Raw genomic sequence first — 19,142 nt, 5'->3', positions numbered from 1 at the left:
CTCTGGTCATTATCTACCTTCCTTGGTTAGTCACTGCCCTGAGGTCTGTGGGCAGGACTGACAGTCGATGCATCTTCTTTCCCACCGGTATTCAAAGCCTTGCTACATAGCTACATAGCTAGGCGACCAGTGCTTAATTTGTAAAATAAGTGCCAGGGCCCTCGTCAGTATAAGTTCTATTGGTGCAGAACGCAGGGACAGTTCCTCTGTTGTAGCAGAGGAGTGTTGCCACACTTAAATTATCCCCAAACCCCCAGAGATGAAAAATAACATGGTAATTCATTATCATTTTATTGATCATCCCCGTCCTGAACAGAGCATCAGGACGGGACAGGGCCTGTTCACATCATTTGCTCAAACAAAAGTAAGGCCCACCTGCACCCTAAGCCAATGAAGACTTTTACACTGAAGGGCATCCTGAGGTTCTTTACTCCTCCCTTCGGTACATAGGTGATGATGATGTTTTTACAGTCATTAACCAGTGACTGGCTGATGGTAACTTTAATTGCGACATGGAATATTTTATTTTTAGTATTTTACTTTTAGTTCCCTGCCCCCTCGCTGTGCTTGCTTCCCTGCCCCCTCGCTGTGCTTGCTCTCCTGAGTGTGTGTGTGGCTCTGGGTGGGTGTGTGTGGCTCTGGGTGGGTGTTTGTGGCTCTGGGTGTGTGTGTGTGGCTCTGGGTGTGTGTGTATGGCTCTGGGTGTGTGTGTGGCTCTGGGTATGTGTGGCTCTGGGTGTGGCTCTGGGTGTGTGTGTGGCTCTGTGTGTGTGTGTGTGTGGCTCTGGGTGTGTGGGTGTGTGTGTGTGTGGCTGGCTCTGGGTGTGTGTGGCTGGCTCTGTGTGTGTGTGTGGCTCTGGATGTGTGTGTGTGGTAGTAATTGCTGTCTGCTGTTGTCCGTAGGGTACAATAGGTTTCGGATTTGCAAGAGATTAAGCTAATGGCAATGTAAATGACAATGCCATTTATTTATCTGTTTTCAAAACCAACACATAAATACAAATTTTGTCATTTACAATGCCAATAGCTCTAACTTTTCCAAAGGCGAAACCATTGCATTGTAAATGCTTGTTTTAAGTTTCCACAGATTCGGAGTTTCTTAGGCTTTAGATTGCAAGGGGTGAACGATAATCTGGGAACTATTGGTCTGAACTGCTGCGAAAACAATCACGGATTGGGGAAATTTATCATGCATTACTGGCTGAGATCCCTGATGATTTAATAGCTCAAAATACTAGCTGGGAAAGACAGCTAGGAAAAATAGGGATAAATATGGGGAAATCATTGGAATTACCTAACTGAGCGCTCATATCCAGAAGTTTGAAAACTCAGCATTTTATGTCTGCTTTCAACTTACATTATACCCACGCCAACACTCCTAAGTGGGCTAGCTCTCGGGGAAGCTTGTGTAGCAGATGTGGGCTTTAGGGAGCAGATACTCTACACATGTTCTATGCGTGTCATGGTCTGGCGTTCTTTTTAAGTGATACAAGTCACTTTTTGAATCTGATTCTTGTTACTCCTATAATATTCACTTCTGATCTGATTATCCTTGGGGTAGAAAGCAATAAGGCGGGAGACTCCCATGGTAGGTCTGAGACCTGCTTTCTTTTCATTGCTATGGCCATTCTAAGATTATGTATAACATCTCAGTGGATTAGTCTGGATGCCCAACATTTATTAACTGGAGATCTAGCATGTTAGCGCTATACAACATGGAATCTTCTGTTCATAAAATGCGGGGGCAAAGGAGACAAGCATGGCAGCTAAAAATGTGGTCTACTATTACCAGTTAGAGAAGACTGTTTAGCATGTAAAGACATCTTCTATTATTCATTAGTTTCCGTTCCCCTTGGTGATTTTTCTTTTTCTTTTAAGTGGGGTCTGATTCTCTCTCCTTTTTTTTCTCTTTCAATTTTTCCTTTTCTTTGTCTGTTTTAGACATTTAAGAAATAACTGAATTTCTTTGCTTATTTCCAAATAGTGAACCCTCAAACATTATTATATACTAAAGTCTAATGTATATTGCGTATATGCTTATGAAGATGTACTCAAAGTGACAATTTATTTTTGAAATAGAAATTTATTTTAAAAAAAAGAGGGCGGCTTCAGCAGATGTCTCAAGTTGGCTCAATCAGCATGAGTTACTCATCAATAACTGGTTTCTAGTACTTGAAGTTGTAGTATCCAGATTATAATTTCGTTACTAGGACGTGAAGATGAAAAGGAAAAAACAACTGAGCAAGCTTTTAATATTTGGAATGTGAATATTTGCATATTTTTAATTACAGAAATGTATAAACAAAGTTTATTATTTTAGTACATATAGTTTGTTTTCCTGATCAATAATGCATCAACCCAAGCATCAAGATGCAAAGGGAACACCTGAACTTGATGACCTTCTCTTATTTGGCACTGGACTTCAAGGTAGCTTTGCATCTGTTTATTCTTTCAGTAAAACCACAGGGAGTTAGCTAGCATAAGTGAAGAAGATGCAGTGGCAATGTGGCACGGGGGTGTGATGGACTCAATGCACCCTAATTATGGCTGTTGTTTACAATTAAATAGTGTGCCTTCATAGCATCCTTGCTACAACATAGAAAGTATTAACACACACAAGCCGAGGAGTCCTAACTGGTCTATCCTACTTGACGGCCACAGACTCACTCACTTTTTTTAATTTAGAAGCACATGGAAACAGGAAATACCAAAATCTGAAGGTTATAGTGAAAGCTTCTAAGAATTCCTAGATACCCATTTCCCAGGTCCCTAGTTTCCTTGTGATCTACTGGAAGTTGTTATCAGAATACCAAGTACTCTGATGCATGCTCACAAGGCCTGCCAGATGTCTTAAATAACTTTCACCTTGTGATACAATAGCAAGCGCATTTCCTTACCTTTCTTGCAGTTTTTGCAGGAACTCTTTTGCAGCTTCTGGTTCTGTCAAGAGGAAGTTTTGATACATGCAAGTTGACTCTATCGCCCTCATCAGTGCTTCAATAGACATGGTGAGCTTCTGCAAAATCTTAGTAACTCTGTAAAAATGCAAGAAAGAGATTATGAGTCGTAGATTTCCACTTTCATCATAGACAGACAATCTCATCCTCATTATGAAAACTTGATTGTGATTGTCATGATATGAGATCCTGGCTTAGAAACATAAGGTCTAAATTATGTAAACTGCAAAATTGCCTGGAATCCAAAATTAACGTTTCTTTTGTTAGGGTAGTAAGAAATGGAAGAAACGAATTTTGCTGAAATAATCTATTTTACATTAAGGTCTTGATTTCTAATGATTGAACTGATATGGGTGAATAAGAGGAGTTAGGCGCACTGGAACATAGTATCCATAATAAGTTAAATATAAACAATCCATGCAGTCCTCCAAAGAGTAGGGATGTCCACCCACATCACCAAGTAAACATCAATTAGAACAAGAACTCTGAGCACAGCACGGTGTGTGGAACCACGTCATTCGAATGAAGTAATCATTCAAATTACGCGGTTCCACGTGCTGTGCTGGGGTAATCAGAGACACTGGCCCACACTCGAAGGGCGCGAGCCAGATTTTATTGAAACTGATCATGCCTAGAAATTACATCGGATAGTGAGAAATTCATTTCAATTATAATTAGCAACGATACAGTACATATGATTTAGATATAAACTTTGTGAAGAGTGAAGAATTTTGAGTTTACAGCCCAGGGGAAGTCATTGGGTGACTTACGGAAAGACGATACTCATGTTGGCTTGTGCGAAAGGTGCTAATCGATTAAAGACAAGATTTAATGAACCGGAGGACTGCTGGAGCTTTCTTTAGGACTAAAGATCGCAGGTGCTCAGAGCTCTTGTTCTAATTGATTCATAATGAATGGCAAGTGAAATCCTCTAATTTCAGGAAAAAAATATATCTGGAGAAAAAAAGTACCTTTCTAGCCATGGTAGTGGAATGAATGTGACAATATCTGTTACCTCCTCCCAACTCTACATCTGGTCCTCGGTTTTGAGGTAATCCTTTTGCTGGAAGGTAAATTAGTAGTAAGGGTACGACTGCACCTACTTCTAGCAATAAGGCCACCAATGTATTATAAGGTCCAGAGAAGGTCTCCATAAAGTATTCCCTTGCTCAACCCTTGGTAGCTGGCAACTAGGAAACAGGTATGTAAAGCATTTAAGAACACCAATACATTAAATAAGTAAGACATGCCACACAATCAAAATCCCACACAAAGTTATAAGAATATAAAACATTTTTATCTTTTATGCCTCAATGGGCAAGACATAGCATTTTGATGCATTCCCTGGTATACATGGATGAATGCATGGGAATGCACATGCTCCAACCATGGAACTCCTTCCCAACACAAGGTAAAACAAGGCAGTGCTATGCACTGCCTTGAGGTACTTCATATTTAGTAAACCATGCAAAAGCCTTGGAAAGTGGCTTTGCATGGCTTAGTACGTACCAAAAATGTTGTTGAGTTGGGCCAGCACAACAAAAGTGCAGGTTAGGTCACGCAACATGGCAGCTATCTTTGAAAAATATAAAACTTTGTTTTCATTGTCTTTTATGTATTCAACATGACTGGGTGCAGCTAATAGCTTTCAGCTTCGCAAATGCTGGTGAAGTTAAAAGCATTTAATTCTGTCCCCACCACGAGGGATTACAAAGGGTATCATCAAAATTTTAATCTGGCACATAGCATATTTTAGTGGAGCAATGGAGGAAGGGAGAAATATGACATCTAAGGCATCATGAGGGCTGCCATTTGGCCTATCACCAGGCCAAATGGCAGCCCATTAGGCAGGAGGGAGGAGGGGGAAAGATGGGAAATCCATGGGATTAAAGCACACACTGACAAATATTTTCGCAAGAAGTGTTAAACAAGTAATGGATCCTGAAAAAACAGACATAAGTAGTTACATGATGTCAACAGGTGAAAGATACCCCTTAGCCAACCAATCAACAGGAAGACTAAAGGAGCTATGCGCCAGGCGAGGCACACACACATGCTAGGGAGGAAAGCCACTAATGCAAAGAAAGCAATTGACATTCAACAGAAAGTCATTTAATCATGAGCAAAGGTTGTTGCTATGCAGTAATGTATACAATGTGGACTGTGACAGACAGATGGAGCGGTCTGCAGCGAGACCACACATTAGGTTGAGGGCAAGAAGGCAAAAATATGAGCTGGACATTGCAAAATGAAGGCAATTCAAAAGAAAAAAAACATTTGAAGTTCATATTAAGGCAGCAAGAGAAATACGTTTTTAGTAGGCACTGGAGTGGAAGGTAATAGATCTATAATGTGTCATTGTAAAGATGCAATTCAATAAAATATGCCATTAAATACGTTGAAGTCCTGTATAATCTATGTATTGGTGCTGAGGGTTGGACCCAACTGGATGTGAATACTAATTCTTTATGGGTTTTCGGAGTAGCCAAAAAAAGCGCTTCAACAGCCCGTCAGGGGTTAGAAGTGCTATATAAATACAAACCTGCTTTCCTCTTCCATCCTTCTGCTATCCTTCCGAATCTAAATAACTGACTAACATATCCACCCCTTAAATGTTACTTGCATGTTTCACATACTAATTCAACACTAATCCTTAATGGGTCCCGGAGTAGCATGCTACTCGCCAAAAAAGCGATTTGACGCCTCCTCAGGGGTAGTAAGCACTATACAAATGCAATTACAATACAATACAATACAATGTCGCTGACTCAAATGTTTCCTTTAGAAATTAATGAGCTTCAGCTTCTACTGGAATAGTGAACAAAATATATTGAACCCCATTAACATTTTCTTGTTATGTGCAGTAGGAGATAGCAGGGCCGGAAATAACAATTCTTGCTGGTGTTTCCCCGAGAGATAATGGGAATTATTATTTGACGGCAGTGACATCCATTTTGTTTACCCATTGCCCGGCTCAGCACAAACTGGAGGATGAGGATTGGGCTCGCAGCCAAAGGAAGTGGAGGGAAGAAATGCAGACACTGGAGTGAAGAGGATAGAGACGGGGCTATCTTTTAAAAGTCCATGAGGCCTTTTGTTGGGCAGGAATGTCTGATTAGTTGACCTGTGCACAGCCATTTGGTTAATGGTAAGGGAGCTGCAGAATGCTGGGAAAGTTGAGGACGTTTCTAGGTATTGTCCTTCTTGTTTCGTCTGTTAATGATTATTACTTAAGTTGGGTTCATACCAGCCAGGTGCAGAAACCTCACACCTCTTTTACGTCTCTTGTGGATGGCAATAAGAAGCATCACTCCCCATAAAGTCTGAGTCTGAAGAACAATTAAAAAAAAGAACAATTGATGCAAATGCTGAACAACGTCAAACATTCACCCCCAGTACAAAGATTTGAGCCTAAATCCATTGTTTTTTGGCCACCGATCTTAGGATGTTTGTTTCTGGTCCATAGAGGACCTTGATAGGCAGTTTGGGACTGGACTGTTCACACGAGGAGCAAGGTCAAGACTGATTTGCTTATGGATGGGTCTAAACTGTGGTGGAATGGTGAGCAAAATAACAATGGATTTAACCCAGATCTCTTGATTGGTGGTGAATGTTTGATTTGTTTCACATTCCGTCCATCATTTCTGTGTCTTTTGCTTTCTCACCCTAAGTGTGCTGGGTATCCCCAGACGTGGGCCCCGTTGATCAATCTGCCACTGGATTCAAGATACCTGGCTGATGAGGGGTGATACCCCGAAACCGGTCCCAGAATGCTTGATTCTGGTCCAGGCAGGATCTTGCTTGGCAGTTCGGGCTGGAATAGGAGTTGGTGGAGGCATAAAGAAGAAAAAAACGGGAGAAGGACATCAAATCCAAGGGTCCAACAAACTGTGATCTCTCTGGTTTTTTCCCTATCTGTTAAAAGCACATGAGGCTAGGTCATCATCACCCAACTAAATGTGCCGGTAGAAGAACATTTACTGTTTTTCTTTTCCATTAAAGAGGCTAATGAGGACAACAACAAAAAAAAGACTCATTTGCTTATGTCGGAGTCTAAACTGGGGTGGCATCCATTTAGCTAAAGCCACCTGCCTCACAGCACGCCGGACACCTGCTACTCTTTATGCGCTTCACAGTTTTGCAGCCTCCAGCAGCTTCCCTGTTCTCTGCCTGTGACACTGAAGCAAAAAAATTCTTTTTTTTTTATCTTCTGCTGTCTCAATCATGGTTTACAATATTGTGAACTCACTGAAGAATGCAACTTTTCTCCCGTGTCCTACATGTTTCCTTGACAGTATTGTGTTCAGATTGTACAGTCTGATGGTTGGTAACGTGGCACAAGTGGGACTTCCAGGTGCATACTTTGGATTAGCAGAGGTTGGGCATGTGCTCCAAGCTGTTACTCATTATTTATTGCTACACAGGGCAATATAAAACTATTGGTACTTAATACGCTAAAGAAGTCATCTACAAGCCCTTGTGTGCCACCAGAACGTCACTTTTATTGACGGTCCGGCATCGCACTCCTTATCGCACACATCACACATATCCTTGACCAACCACTCAACATATATCACTCGCATCACTCACACCACTAATGTCACTCATTTAATACACTGCACTTCATATACAACACACACACTACTGACATCACTTATGTTGTTTATCCCACTCACAGATTAGTATCACAGCACACACATCACTCCCTAAAAATCACAACTTTCACCAGTCACATTCCCTTTTCTTGATCACCTTCGAGAATCACTTAAGTGCAATTCCATATATTTGTAAGCAAGAATTCTAGGAAATTATTTAATAATGAAAAATTGTAGATATCAGCAAAAAGAAATGGTGTAACTCCTTAAGCAACCAAGTCACCACGTGTGCCTTACCATGCCTACCCGCTATATTGCTAACTTACCTACTTACAATATCTACTCATCACAACTAATGTATTACTACTAACAAACATACCTACAGTACCATACTTAAGTACAATATCTTTCTATCATATGAACTATACTTGATCTTTTTTGCTTCTTTTACGGGTTCCCTTCATTGACTGCTCTATCTCGTTCACACCCTCGCTCGCTGCCTCTCACATTCTTACCATGCTTTGGCATATGGTATGAATGACCCATGTCCCTTTTGCTCAATTCAGTGAAATGCACATTTGACATTCATTGACACATTGCAAAACACAAATTTATTACAAAAACTTTCCAAGAATCCTACCCTTGTGTGTATGCATGTGCATGCTCACATGGATTGCGATCTTTAAGTGTTTTGGTAAAAAAGTATAAAAAATATTACCAAATTAAGCCAACTTTGGGAACGATAATAGACCAGAGCAAGCACCAGACTGATTGGCTGTGCCAATACCAGAAATTTGGTGGGCCTGTTGCAGGAAGTAAGAATGGCAAGGACAGTTGAGGACAGGATTTGTTTATGGTTTAGGGAAGGGAGTGAGGGTGTTACAGAATGAAAGGATAGGAATTTAGAATTTTGTTTTAAGAAAAGAATGTATTTTTTCAATATGTGCCTTTCATTTATTTTTTATTTACTGCTAGGCATTACTGGTCAGTGTAGCAAAAACCTTTAGCTAAACTGGAAGCACCAGTAATAGTTATAGTTATACAAGTAATTATAACCCATGCCCTAATGCAACTATAGGTTCCGTCCTCACCTTGCACTGCTAATTGTCCCACATACTACATCACGCATGGCATCTTCTCTGACATCATTGACAATATAATTACAACATTTGCAATAAAATTATTGAAGAGAATACTATAATATAACATAACAGGTGTATTTGTAAAGCGCACGTTCACCCCAGCAAGGGACAGCTTGGCACTGTAATAACAGATGTATATTGTTACCCAACTCAATGGTACTCATTTTATCGACATCAAATGGATGAAAGGTTGAGTGGACCCGCCGGGATTTGAACCCGTGACCATGAGGTCGCACACAGAGCCCTGCAGTGGATGCATTAGTCCACTGAGCCACCAGACCCGGCAGACTATGCGTGGCTGGGCAGTGAGCTAAATACATTAACAAATTGCTGGCAAAACTCCGGGGCCCAAGGGCACCATATGGGATGAGGGGGCAGTCAAAAATGTTATAAATGAATAAAATAAGTGCTGGTACCCACTCAGGGACCATGGAAATCCTAAAGGAAGTAGTGGCAGGCAAAAGCCAAAGAAAGGAATTACAATTTTGCTTACATTTTTCTAGGGACATTGGAGGCCTTATGAATTATGGGGGCTGTCCCTCTAGTTTCCCCTATGGACCCATAGGGATCCCATGGGAAAAAAAAATCACAACCGTGCACTACAATCAGACACAAAAACAATATATTATAAACACAAAAATGAACAAAAATATCACATGCTTCTTTTATCACTGTTGCTAGAATATGGTTTACTAATGGAATAAAAGTATTGAAACACCCACTGTGTGTACAAAAATGGTGGTCGCTAGCTCTTCCACCACATAGCCAAGGAGCAGGCATGGAAAACTAAGAAAAAATGAGCCACACACTCAGACACACATGCACATACACACAGTGAGTATGTAGGGTGCTGAGATGTATTGACTGCAGTGGTTTGTAAATGGGGCCGCAAGAGCGAACAGTCTCTAAAAATTTAAAAACCATTGCAGATTAAATATAGAGGGGCTGTTCCCACTTCCAGCCCTGTTTTAAAAAAAAATCCTGCACATTAATTCACCGGTGGAGCGACAGACTTTATAAGTATTTCTCTGTTGCAAAAGTAATGTGGAATTACCAAATTCCTCTGATTCTACCGGCAGAATAAACAATTCACCCAGGCCTAAATGACAGCAGGTCCAGTCATCTTCTAATCTTCCACAGATCACGAAAGCATTCTGAAGATGAAGTAACATTTATGTCTGATGCCAGCTTGCTATTGGGGTGACTTCTTGGTACTCTCTCGCGAATGGTATACATATTCCTGGGACCTACTTTATTAAATTTTTTCAGCAGTTTCTGAGCCTCACTGCAAATAGGCCCAGAATGCCATGTATCAGGGAATTTTAAAGATGGTTAATGTCTCTGGACATACTAATCTTAACTTCTAAGGTCTGGAATGTGCATCAAAGTATCAAAGGGAAACCACCAATGTACTCCCTCTTCTAACAAGAAAATCAAAATACAGTCTGAAGCAGGCACTAGTACCACAAAAAACCAGAGATAGAAGTCTGGTAGGATAAGAGCAGGGTTCCTCAACAACCAGACAGGGACAACACAAGAATTTTCTCTCTCCCTTTCATATGGGACATTAATTATACCTGGATCTAAATAGATCTGTGAAACAGGATTTGACAGTGTGGTGCCACAGGATGCCCACAAGCCACACATCACATATTTGATGGAGTTCAGAGGGGACATATCCGTCCAATCAGGGAAATGTATTTGCTCCTGGGTGGCGGTTCACACCTCATTCATCCCTCCCTTTTTAGGCCAGGAGAAGTTGGCATGCTAATACAAATTAGCCTCCTGAAACTTCATTGTCAATAATATTTATTCAAAATCAAACTTAGTCTTTGAATTGTTTTATTTTTATTTCTAAAAATAATTGTTCACTTATTTTTCTAGTTGTTCCAGTTCTCAAGATTAAATACTAATTATTTATCTGTACTCCAGCTTTCTGGCATTCTTAGGACACCTGGGTCTTCCACAGGGAAAAATAGAGCTTTGGGATTGAGATTTCAAGGAAATGCTAATGTAATCTTATTGTTGGTGATAGAGATGAGGGTGGATTGTATGTGTATCCTGTAGTGGGGTTTTTGTTGATTCTCAATTTCCTTTAAAGCTGTTCAAAGTGGCGCTTGGACTCCCGGATGTTGTTTGTGTACTAGCTGCGTCATTTGTTGTTTTTGTGGGTCTTGATTCTGGTGGGAGCTGTGCAGGTGATGCAATCGGCGAGCCATTTATTGAAGAGCTTGGTATTAAAATTGAGGTTCCCAATGTAGTTGGTCGCCAAAGACTACTTGCCCGTTATTATTAAAATCCTGGACAGGGTCCAGTTCCATAGACTGTCTGGGAGGAAATCACAAAGTCTAACTGCCAACTCTACCCTGGCATGTGACCTAGGACAGGCTGCAGGCACATAATGGATAAGGGCAGGAAAATGCCAACTTTCTAAAAGTAAACTCAAAGGGGGGGGGGAATAGCCTTGGTACAGACAACTAGATAGAGCCCAACAACAATAATATTGGTAAATGAACAATAAAAAACTATAAATTACTATAAAATTAAATATCGTATATCAATATATTTAATGTTTGGTCTTAGTCTGTTTAAATCAAAAACAGCGTGTATGTTGACAGCTAGATACTATCTTGTTTAGAATTTGATGGGCCCTATCTAGTTGTCTGTACCATTGCCATCACCCCTTTCGAATTTGTTTAGAGTGGGTAGGTACCCACAAAGATTGTTAATACAGCGAATCACAATTATGAGCAATCATAGACCCCAATGGTACAGGTGGTACAGGTCACAGCGACTTGATACTCTCTGAAGAAAGATGTCAGAAAGGGATACACCATTTTTTACTGAGGAACACATTCAGAATTTAATTTCTACCCCCTGTCCTTTTTCTACAATTTCTTTCATTACCTCTGCCAAGCAACAAAATGAATCAGAAAAGCGAATAAGTCTACGTAAAAGGCATATGCGGACAGAATTGAATGGCTTTTTTCTACTTGTACATCTTAAAGCTGGAACTATCCCCTGGGGTTTGCAGGTTAAAAATATTCCAGTCATTTTCACAGAAGATCCGGAGTATAAAAAAGGATTCAGCTTTAGAAGCACCATATGTAGTCGTGATTTGATAGTCCGTTCAACGGATTTGTAAAAGACAAGCCAAAGAAGCAAACCATGCTGTAGCAGAGGCCAGATCTCTGCTAGAAAAGGAATTGGTTGCTTTTATAGATAACACTATTAACTTTAAATCCGCTAAACTGGGAAACGACAAGTGAACATTTAATGTTGCGACAGTCTACCCGTACCTGAAAGACGATTTCTATACAAAGGCGGACTCTCCCAGAATACTGTCGGACTACCAAGGAAGATCTAAAAACATGTTTTTAACTTTCTCCAAAAACTCATCGGATTCAATTGTAGATTCAGACCTAGGGGAAGGCCCCTCCAACATGAATCAACAAAGATCAAAGTATTTTTTTGAAAAAGGACAGCAAATAAAATGATTGCGCTTTAAACAGCAACCATGGGCAATGCGAACAAGGCGCCAGTTTTATAAAACATAAACACAACTTCGATTGTCAATTTGTCAAATAAAATATTAACTAAAGAGGAGGAATAAGTCCTTGAGTTAGGACTCAAATGTGTACATAGTACACACACTGACGTTGTACGATTGAAGATAGAAGCTATTGAGTTCTTCTGCAAAAATCAGATTAAAAGCTTTCTTTTCACTTAAGGAGAATGCAACACCCAATGAACCATCTGGACTTGCGCATAGATCAAAATTTACCCCCTCAGCCCACACCATTCAGAAGGAAAATATAGCATTTGAACAAGTAGTCTTGTCATCAATACAACAGCTTGAAAAGAAGAACCCCTACAGCACAAAAATCTAACATCAGGATAGCAAAAGGCCATTCAAGATCTTAAGAAAGATGACTCAATAATCATTAAGTTGTCAGAGAAAGGCGGTGTGGTGGTGGTTTGACAAGGGAAATGTATTTAAAAGGAGTAAGAAATCAAGTCAATAATCAGATTTGGTACCGGCCAATTAAGGATGATCCAACAGGATAAATACAAGGGCTAATAACTAAAATCCTTGATGATGGATTGGAAGGTGGAGCATTAGATCCTAAAGCATTCCAGTACCTCAATAAGAAACATCCACGGATCCCAGTTATTTATTTCTTTAAAAAAATTCACAAACAACTGTTGAAGCCACCAAGAAGATCGATTGTTTCGGGCTGTGATTCTGTAATGGAACCAATTTCAAAATACGTGGACACCTTCCTAACACCATTTCTACAAGAAGTGCCCTCACACTTTAGGGACACTATGGACTTCATCAATAAAACAGAAGGTTCACAATTTGATTCCCAAAGACAACCGTTGGTATCTGTAGATGTGGTCTCTCTGTACACACAGATTCCTCAGGATGAGGCCTTCCAAGCAATTGAATTTCATTTGGAAGCCAGAACAAGACCTCACTGAGTACCAACAGACTTCATCCTATAACTGGCATCAGTAGCATTGAGAAACAACGACTTCAAGTTTAAAGATACATTTTATCTGCAGACAAAAGGGACCGCAATGGGATGTCCCTTTGCCCCAGAGATGGTGGTTTTGTACATGGCTACATTAGAAGATAAATTAATTTTTAACAATAAAAAACATCATCTGACACAGTGAAATCCATATATGTTGATGTCATCTGGTGTCTATCAGCTAGATTCATCAAAGACCCGTTTTGCGAGTCTTTAGTAGCGATTCATAAGGAATCGCTATTAAGTACTTGCAAAACGGGATTCATGTAGGAATTGCAAAAAATATTGCGATTGGTGGAAAATCCTGGTGGAGTTGGCGGCACTCGTATGGTCTTTAATCCGTAGATCCTCCAACATGTAAATCGAGTGGGTGGACCACCAAGTAGGCGGGTGGTAAAACCATCGGAAAAAATGACGACAGGACTGGATCACCAAGAAAATTGGAGTGGGATTTTGAACTGTTTTTGGTATTACTAAATGCTTTATTGATTTTCTCTAAGTTAAGGTGTCTGCTCTGTGCCATAGCTACCAAAGTTTGAGATCAGGTTTAAGTTACTGAAGCTTTTTACTGGACCTAACAGGATTGTGCTTTTAATATTTGTGCTGGACATTTGCCGACCCTAACGAATAAACCACCTTCTCAGAGTACACAAACAAATGTTGAAGGAGGTTTAAACCTGATCACTTCTGGGAAACCTTCCTGTAGGCAAACAGCAAGAATGGTAACAAGACTACACACCTAAACAGAATAGGCTCTTTTACTCTTATAATCATGCCTTCCAGAGTGGAAAACTTATAAGTAAACCAAACTGATCCCATATGAACTTCTTGTATGCTCACATGAAGCCTGGCCCTCTGTAAGAAGCATGCTATTTTGAAAACCCATTTGGGGAAAGATACTGAGTAGGGCCCTGCCCCTCACAGTCCTAAGGTTATAGCTCCAGGTTACCGAGTGATGTGTTCTTCCACCACTAAGATGATCCTGTTCCCTAAACCTGAACTTAGATTACAGGGGCCTGGCAGCTACCTGCCCAACACTCCCAAAGAGCGTCCCTACCACATAAAATGTCTATGATGAAGCCTAACCCCATGTACCAGATTAGTCACTAGCTTGGCAAGCCTCACAAGACTGTCATAACTCATCTACCTTCAGCCTCATCTGGAGCCAGTAAACATGTTGATTTTGGCCAGCTGGTAGGCCGTGTTGCACTGGGGTATCACCAGCACTCTGGCTGACTCAGGGACCTTAAGTTCTCTACTAGGGAGACCAACCTCCCAGGAGATTTGATGATCTTTCGTGGTATTCCCATTTTTCTCTCTCTCAACTTGTTGCCAAAGACCTTCAAGAGTGGGTTGGTTACCTTTTGCAGGAGCTTACTTGGAAGCATCCACATGCTGCTTTCAAACCAGCTAGCAGATTTCCCAGAGCAGACACCTCTTCCACTGTAAGCTCAGATTCATCCTTCTCAGGGTTATTCTCCTCTAGGACCATGGCAATTCTGGGGATAGTTTCATGAATCCCTTGCCCCTTCTAATTCTTGTAGGAACTTGGCCCTATTTTTCAGGCCCCAAGCTCCACTGACTCCCCTGACAAGCACCTAGAGCATATCACATACCTTTGGTTGTGGAGTTCACAGGGGTCACCAACCATACTTGTCCAATCAAAGTTTACATGAAACCTCTTTATTATGGAAAATGAACGTAGCCTCAACTTGAATTGGTGAGCCTGCAGAACTGACTCCTTAATATATACAACTGCATTGCAAAGTGCTGGCTATAGCTAAATGCAAAAAAATAAGTAAACTATGTTTCTTGCCCCATCCCTCAATAAACTAATAAGCAACCCGGATTATTCATTAAGAAGAATATTCTACCTGATCACGTGTGAAACCAAAAAATATTTATGGGGACATTATTCAAATCCAGGCTCAACTACATAATTGTGTTGTACCTTACATATATACAATATATACAATATATTGGAAAACTTCAAAATGCCCAAAACTTGGATGCTTGCTCATTAACAAGTTGCTCACGCTGAGGAAATGAGACCATGTTTTTCATGCATTCAATAACTAAAACTAGCTTTATTGTCATTGATAGAGTTAGGTTTGAAGATAAACTCCTGGAACATAGATGTGTTTTATATATCAATCCTGAATGCCCGAAATCCAAACACCTTGATACGATCCAGTTAGCACACCTCAATATGTTAATTCTAAAGGTGCAGTCAAGTTTTAGTTATCAAACAAAGAGAGTCTACATTAATAGCTATAGAATCTACTCTCTGGAGTCTCCGACCTTCCATCAGAGAAGTACAGGTAGTTAGAGAAACTACTAAAAGGACTCATTTTGGTGAGTCCTTTACATAGTATCACCAACCTTTAACTTTCATAGTACATTCATTTATTCATTCAAGAAAAAAATACACAGAGTAAATAGAACACCTTCCTCAGTTGCCAGAACCCACCATACACTCAGTAGTGATGCTTCTGGTTGGATTTATCATATAACTTAGAAAAAAAGTCAAATGGAGCAAATGAAGAAAGGTGGCCAGGGTGTGAATGGTAAGGACTCAGTATGAGTATAAATATATCACACTTCTTTAAAATGTAAAGGTACAAGGCATTAGAGGAAATTGCCTACACATATGGAATGTATATAGTGCCAATGTTTAGTCATTTTACGAGTTTTTTTTGTTGTTTACAAACCATTTGCATTGTGGACAGCTATGGCCACTGCAAGGTGACTTCCTGGCTCTCCAACCATTTCAATATTTGTCTTACCTTGTTTTATCTGCAAAATGCACTTCATCAAATATCTCTTTGTATTCAGATTGCCATTGGTCAAATTTTCCAGCACCATGTTTAATCGAAATAAATTCCAAAGCCTGCAGAGATAAATACAGTAATATGACTAGAATGGAATGCCCAATCTCCTCTTCATATCTTTCAAAATATAAAAGATGCAGTAATGGCTGCAACTTCCTCACTATTTCACCATATTATTAATCCATTTCTCAAGCATAAGATCAGTTCAGATCATGGTCTGTCCTCTACTTCGCTCTCATACCTTTTCTCACCTGAAATTCTGCTATCCCCTCACTGACCATACATGCTGTAAGTCATGCAGCAGTTTACCCATCAGTTTTTAGTTTTCTGCCATGTCTGCAGGGAACTTTCATTTAATATTCAATGATATGTCATGTTGAAAACAAAAAATAAATGCCTGTGGTGCACCTGGAGTTTCTTGCAGCATGTGGGGGCTATTTCCCTATTTTCCTGTTAGCGACCACTATGCCATTCAAGATGGTTGCAGATAAAGTGAGTATTCGGACTGGTTAGCTAAATCTTTTTGGAGAATGGGACAGGCTTCTCAACCAGAAACCAAGAATTGACCCACCTATGCTTACGGTAAGGGAATTACAATGTGGGGAAGAGCAATGAATAGTTTTTAGCAGATTCCCTTTTTCAAGCTATTTTTAAATGACTCATTTAGTAATTTCTTCATCGGTGAGTGAGGGAGTGTATGGCATATTGTATATTACAAAATGGATTGCATTAGAACCTTGGTGAAAGATACTGGTTGTGTTGATCTGTTTTACACGGCACACAATGCTGGTTAATTTGCTTAACATAGCTGTGTGGGTATCACAGAATGTGAAAAACAATTGAAAATGGGGCAACCTCTCACCCCATCTCCGGTGACACAGTGAAAATATATACTCGTGCTACAGCAAGTTAATCCAGGTTTGCTCTAAGTTTATTCAATTCATCAAAAGATTCACAATTTCCAAAGTTCTTCCGTCGTCACATGAGGGACATCTTACACTGGTCACTATAACATTAAGCGCTGTAAAAATGCCGACAGGCCTTAATCAGTAGCTGGTAGGGTGCGTAAGTGATCCTCATACGTACATCCTTGTAACCCAATGCATTTCGGGCCTTAATCTGGTCCTTTGTCAGGGGTATTATCAAAGTCTGTTGCAGACAAAATAATGTAATTCAAAAGGTTGACTTCTGAGGCAATGTTCTTTACAAAAAGTCTCTCTTGTGACTTTGTCATGGAATTTCATTCACGTATTTAATCCATGGGTGCCGACAGGTCTAAAGGCAGAAAATGAACCAATAAGAAAAGGGTTAATAGAGTGCACACCAATTGCTTCCTTTCATCAACATTAGTCCATTTGTAAGTTTATTTGCGTGCTGGCTCAGTATTGTGGTCTGCCATAAGCCAAGTGCATTGTGAAAAACAATAGAAAATGGGGTGACCTCTCACCCCATCTCCGGACGCACAGTGAAAATGTATACTCTTGCTACAGCAAGTTAATCCAGGTTTGCTCCAAGTTCATTCAATTCATCAAAAGTTTTACAATTTCAAAGGTCATTCTTCGTCACATGAGGGACATCTTACACTGGTCACTATAACCTTAAGCGCTGCAAAAATGCCAACAGGCCTTAATCAGTAGCTGGTAGTGTGCGTACGTGATCCTCATACGTACATCCTTGTAACCTAATGCATTTCTGGCCTACGTCTGGCCTCAGATGCCATTGCCTCAGAAGTCAACCTTTTGAATTACATTCTTTTGACTTCACCAGACTTTGATAATACACCTGACGAAGGGCCAGACTAAGGCCCGAAATACATTCGCTTACTAGTGAGGAGGCCCAAGAACCATTGTTCCCGGACATTATGGCGTCCATTCAAAGTGTTAAAAAAAATCTGGAGCCTAAACTTGGCTCAGTAGTTGCTGACATGTCATTCATCTGAGCGGAGCTCAATAAAGAGAAAGAGAGGCTCCAAGAGAGACAAATCAACAGGTCACAAGGATTAATGAGACAACCACCCAACTAAAGGAACAAGTAGCCTCACTACTTAAGGACAATGTCCCTATGCAGGTTTGGCTGGAAGACATGGAAGGCAGATCTATACCTTTTGCTTCAGACACAAAGAAAATAGAGATTTAATGGAACAGAGGGCGAAAAATGTACACACCTTGTCCAAATGGCATATCTATGAAGAAGGAAATAGTGACAGGGTCGGGTGAAAATGTCTTCGATCCGGAAGGGAATTCGGAGGCATTTGCGCAACTATATTCATCCACTATCATTGGCTCCATGCAGAGATCCTTGACTTCCTTAGAGACATTAAGCTCCCGACTCTCTTAGAGGATCACCGATACTATTTAGAGGGAGATATCGAACAATGCGAAATAGAACTGGCAATACTAGCACTGAATTCGGGTAAAGCGATAGGATCTAATGGTCTTCCTATTGAACTATACAAACACTTAGGTCCAGATTAATATCCCATTTGCTCCACATTTGGAGGGAGGCGAGAGGCAAACATACACTCTCATCAGATCAATGCCTCGCCACAATAGTTATTATTCATAAGGCAGGGAAACCGCTGAAGAAGTGCACGTCATATCACCCAGTCTCTCTCTTCAATGTGGAGATCAAGATTCTCGCCAAGATTTTGGCTACAAGACTACGCAGGGTTAGAACTACCCTTGTGCATCCAGATCGGTTGGGCTTTATGCCTAACAGAAGAACCCGCTTCAATTTTCATAGGCTGTACAGAGTGATGGCGGGCTCCAGAAACGACAAAGTCTCCACCATGGTTTTGTCAATGGATGCCTCAATGGGGTTCGACACCCCTGAAAGGAAATAATTGTTTGGAACACATGACTGTATGGGCATCGGTCCAAATTTCCTGAGTTGGATGTGATTACTATACACAGCCCTCACTGTCTAGGTTAGGGTAAATGACATAACATTGCGTAGCTTCCCTCTGGGTAAAGGAAGCAGACAGGGATGCCCTCTTTCCCCCTTAATATTTGCTTTGGCCTTGGATCCCTCGGCGGCATGGGTTTGACAGGGTCCAATTGTGATGGGAGTCACATGGGGA

General features: G+C 40.6%; 1 protein-coding gene across 1 annotated transcript in view; it reads right to left on the bottom strand.

Annotated features, from left to right (window-relative positions):
- LOC147701306 (putative methyltransferase DDB_G0268948) overlaps window positions 1–19,142 on the bottom strand; it is a 115,001-nt gene that overhangs the window by 24,865 nt on the left and 70,994 nt on the right. Inside the window, exons 5-6 of the mRNA XM_086928619.1 lie at window positions 16,019–16,122; window positions 2,898–3,035 (exon numbers count right to left, since the gene is read on the bottom strand). Of these exons, the coding sequence (XP_086784745.1) occupies window positions 2,898–3,035; window positions 16,019–16,122 (242 nt within the window). The remainder of the gene's footprint in view (window positions 1–2,897; window positions 3,036–16,018; window positions 16,123–19,142) is intronic.

The sequence above is a fragment of the Lissotriton vulgaris genome, chromosome 7, assembly GCF_964263255.1.
Source record: "Lissotriton vulgaris chromosome 7, aLisVul1.2, whole genome shotgun sequence".
Taxonomy (NCBI): domain Eukaryota; kingdom Metazoa; phylum Chordata; class Amphibia; order Caudata; family Salamandridae; genus Lissotriton; species Lissotriton vulgaris.
The sequence above is the reverse complement of the archived record's forward strand: the minus strand, read 5'-3'. Positions and strand labels throughout refer to the sequence as shown.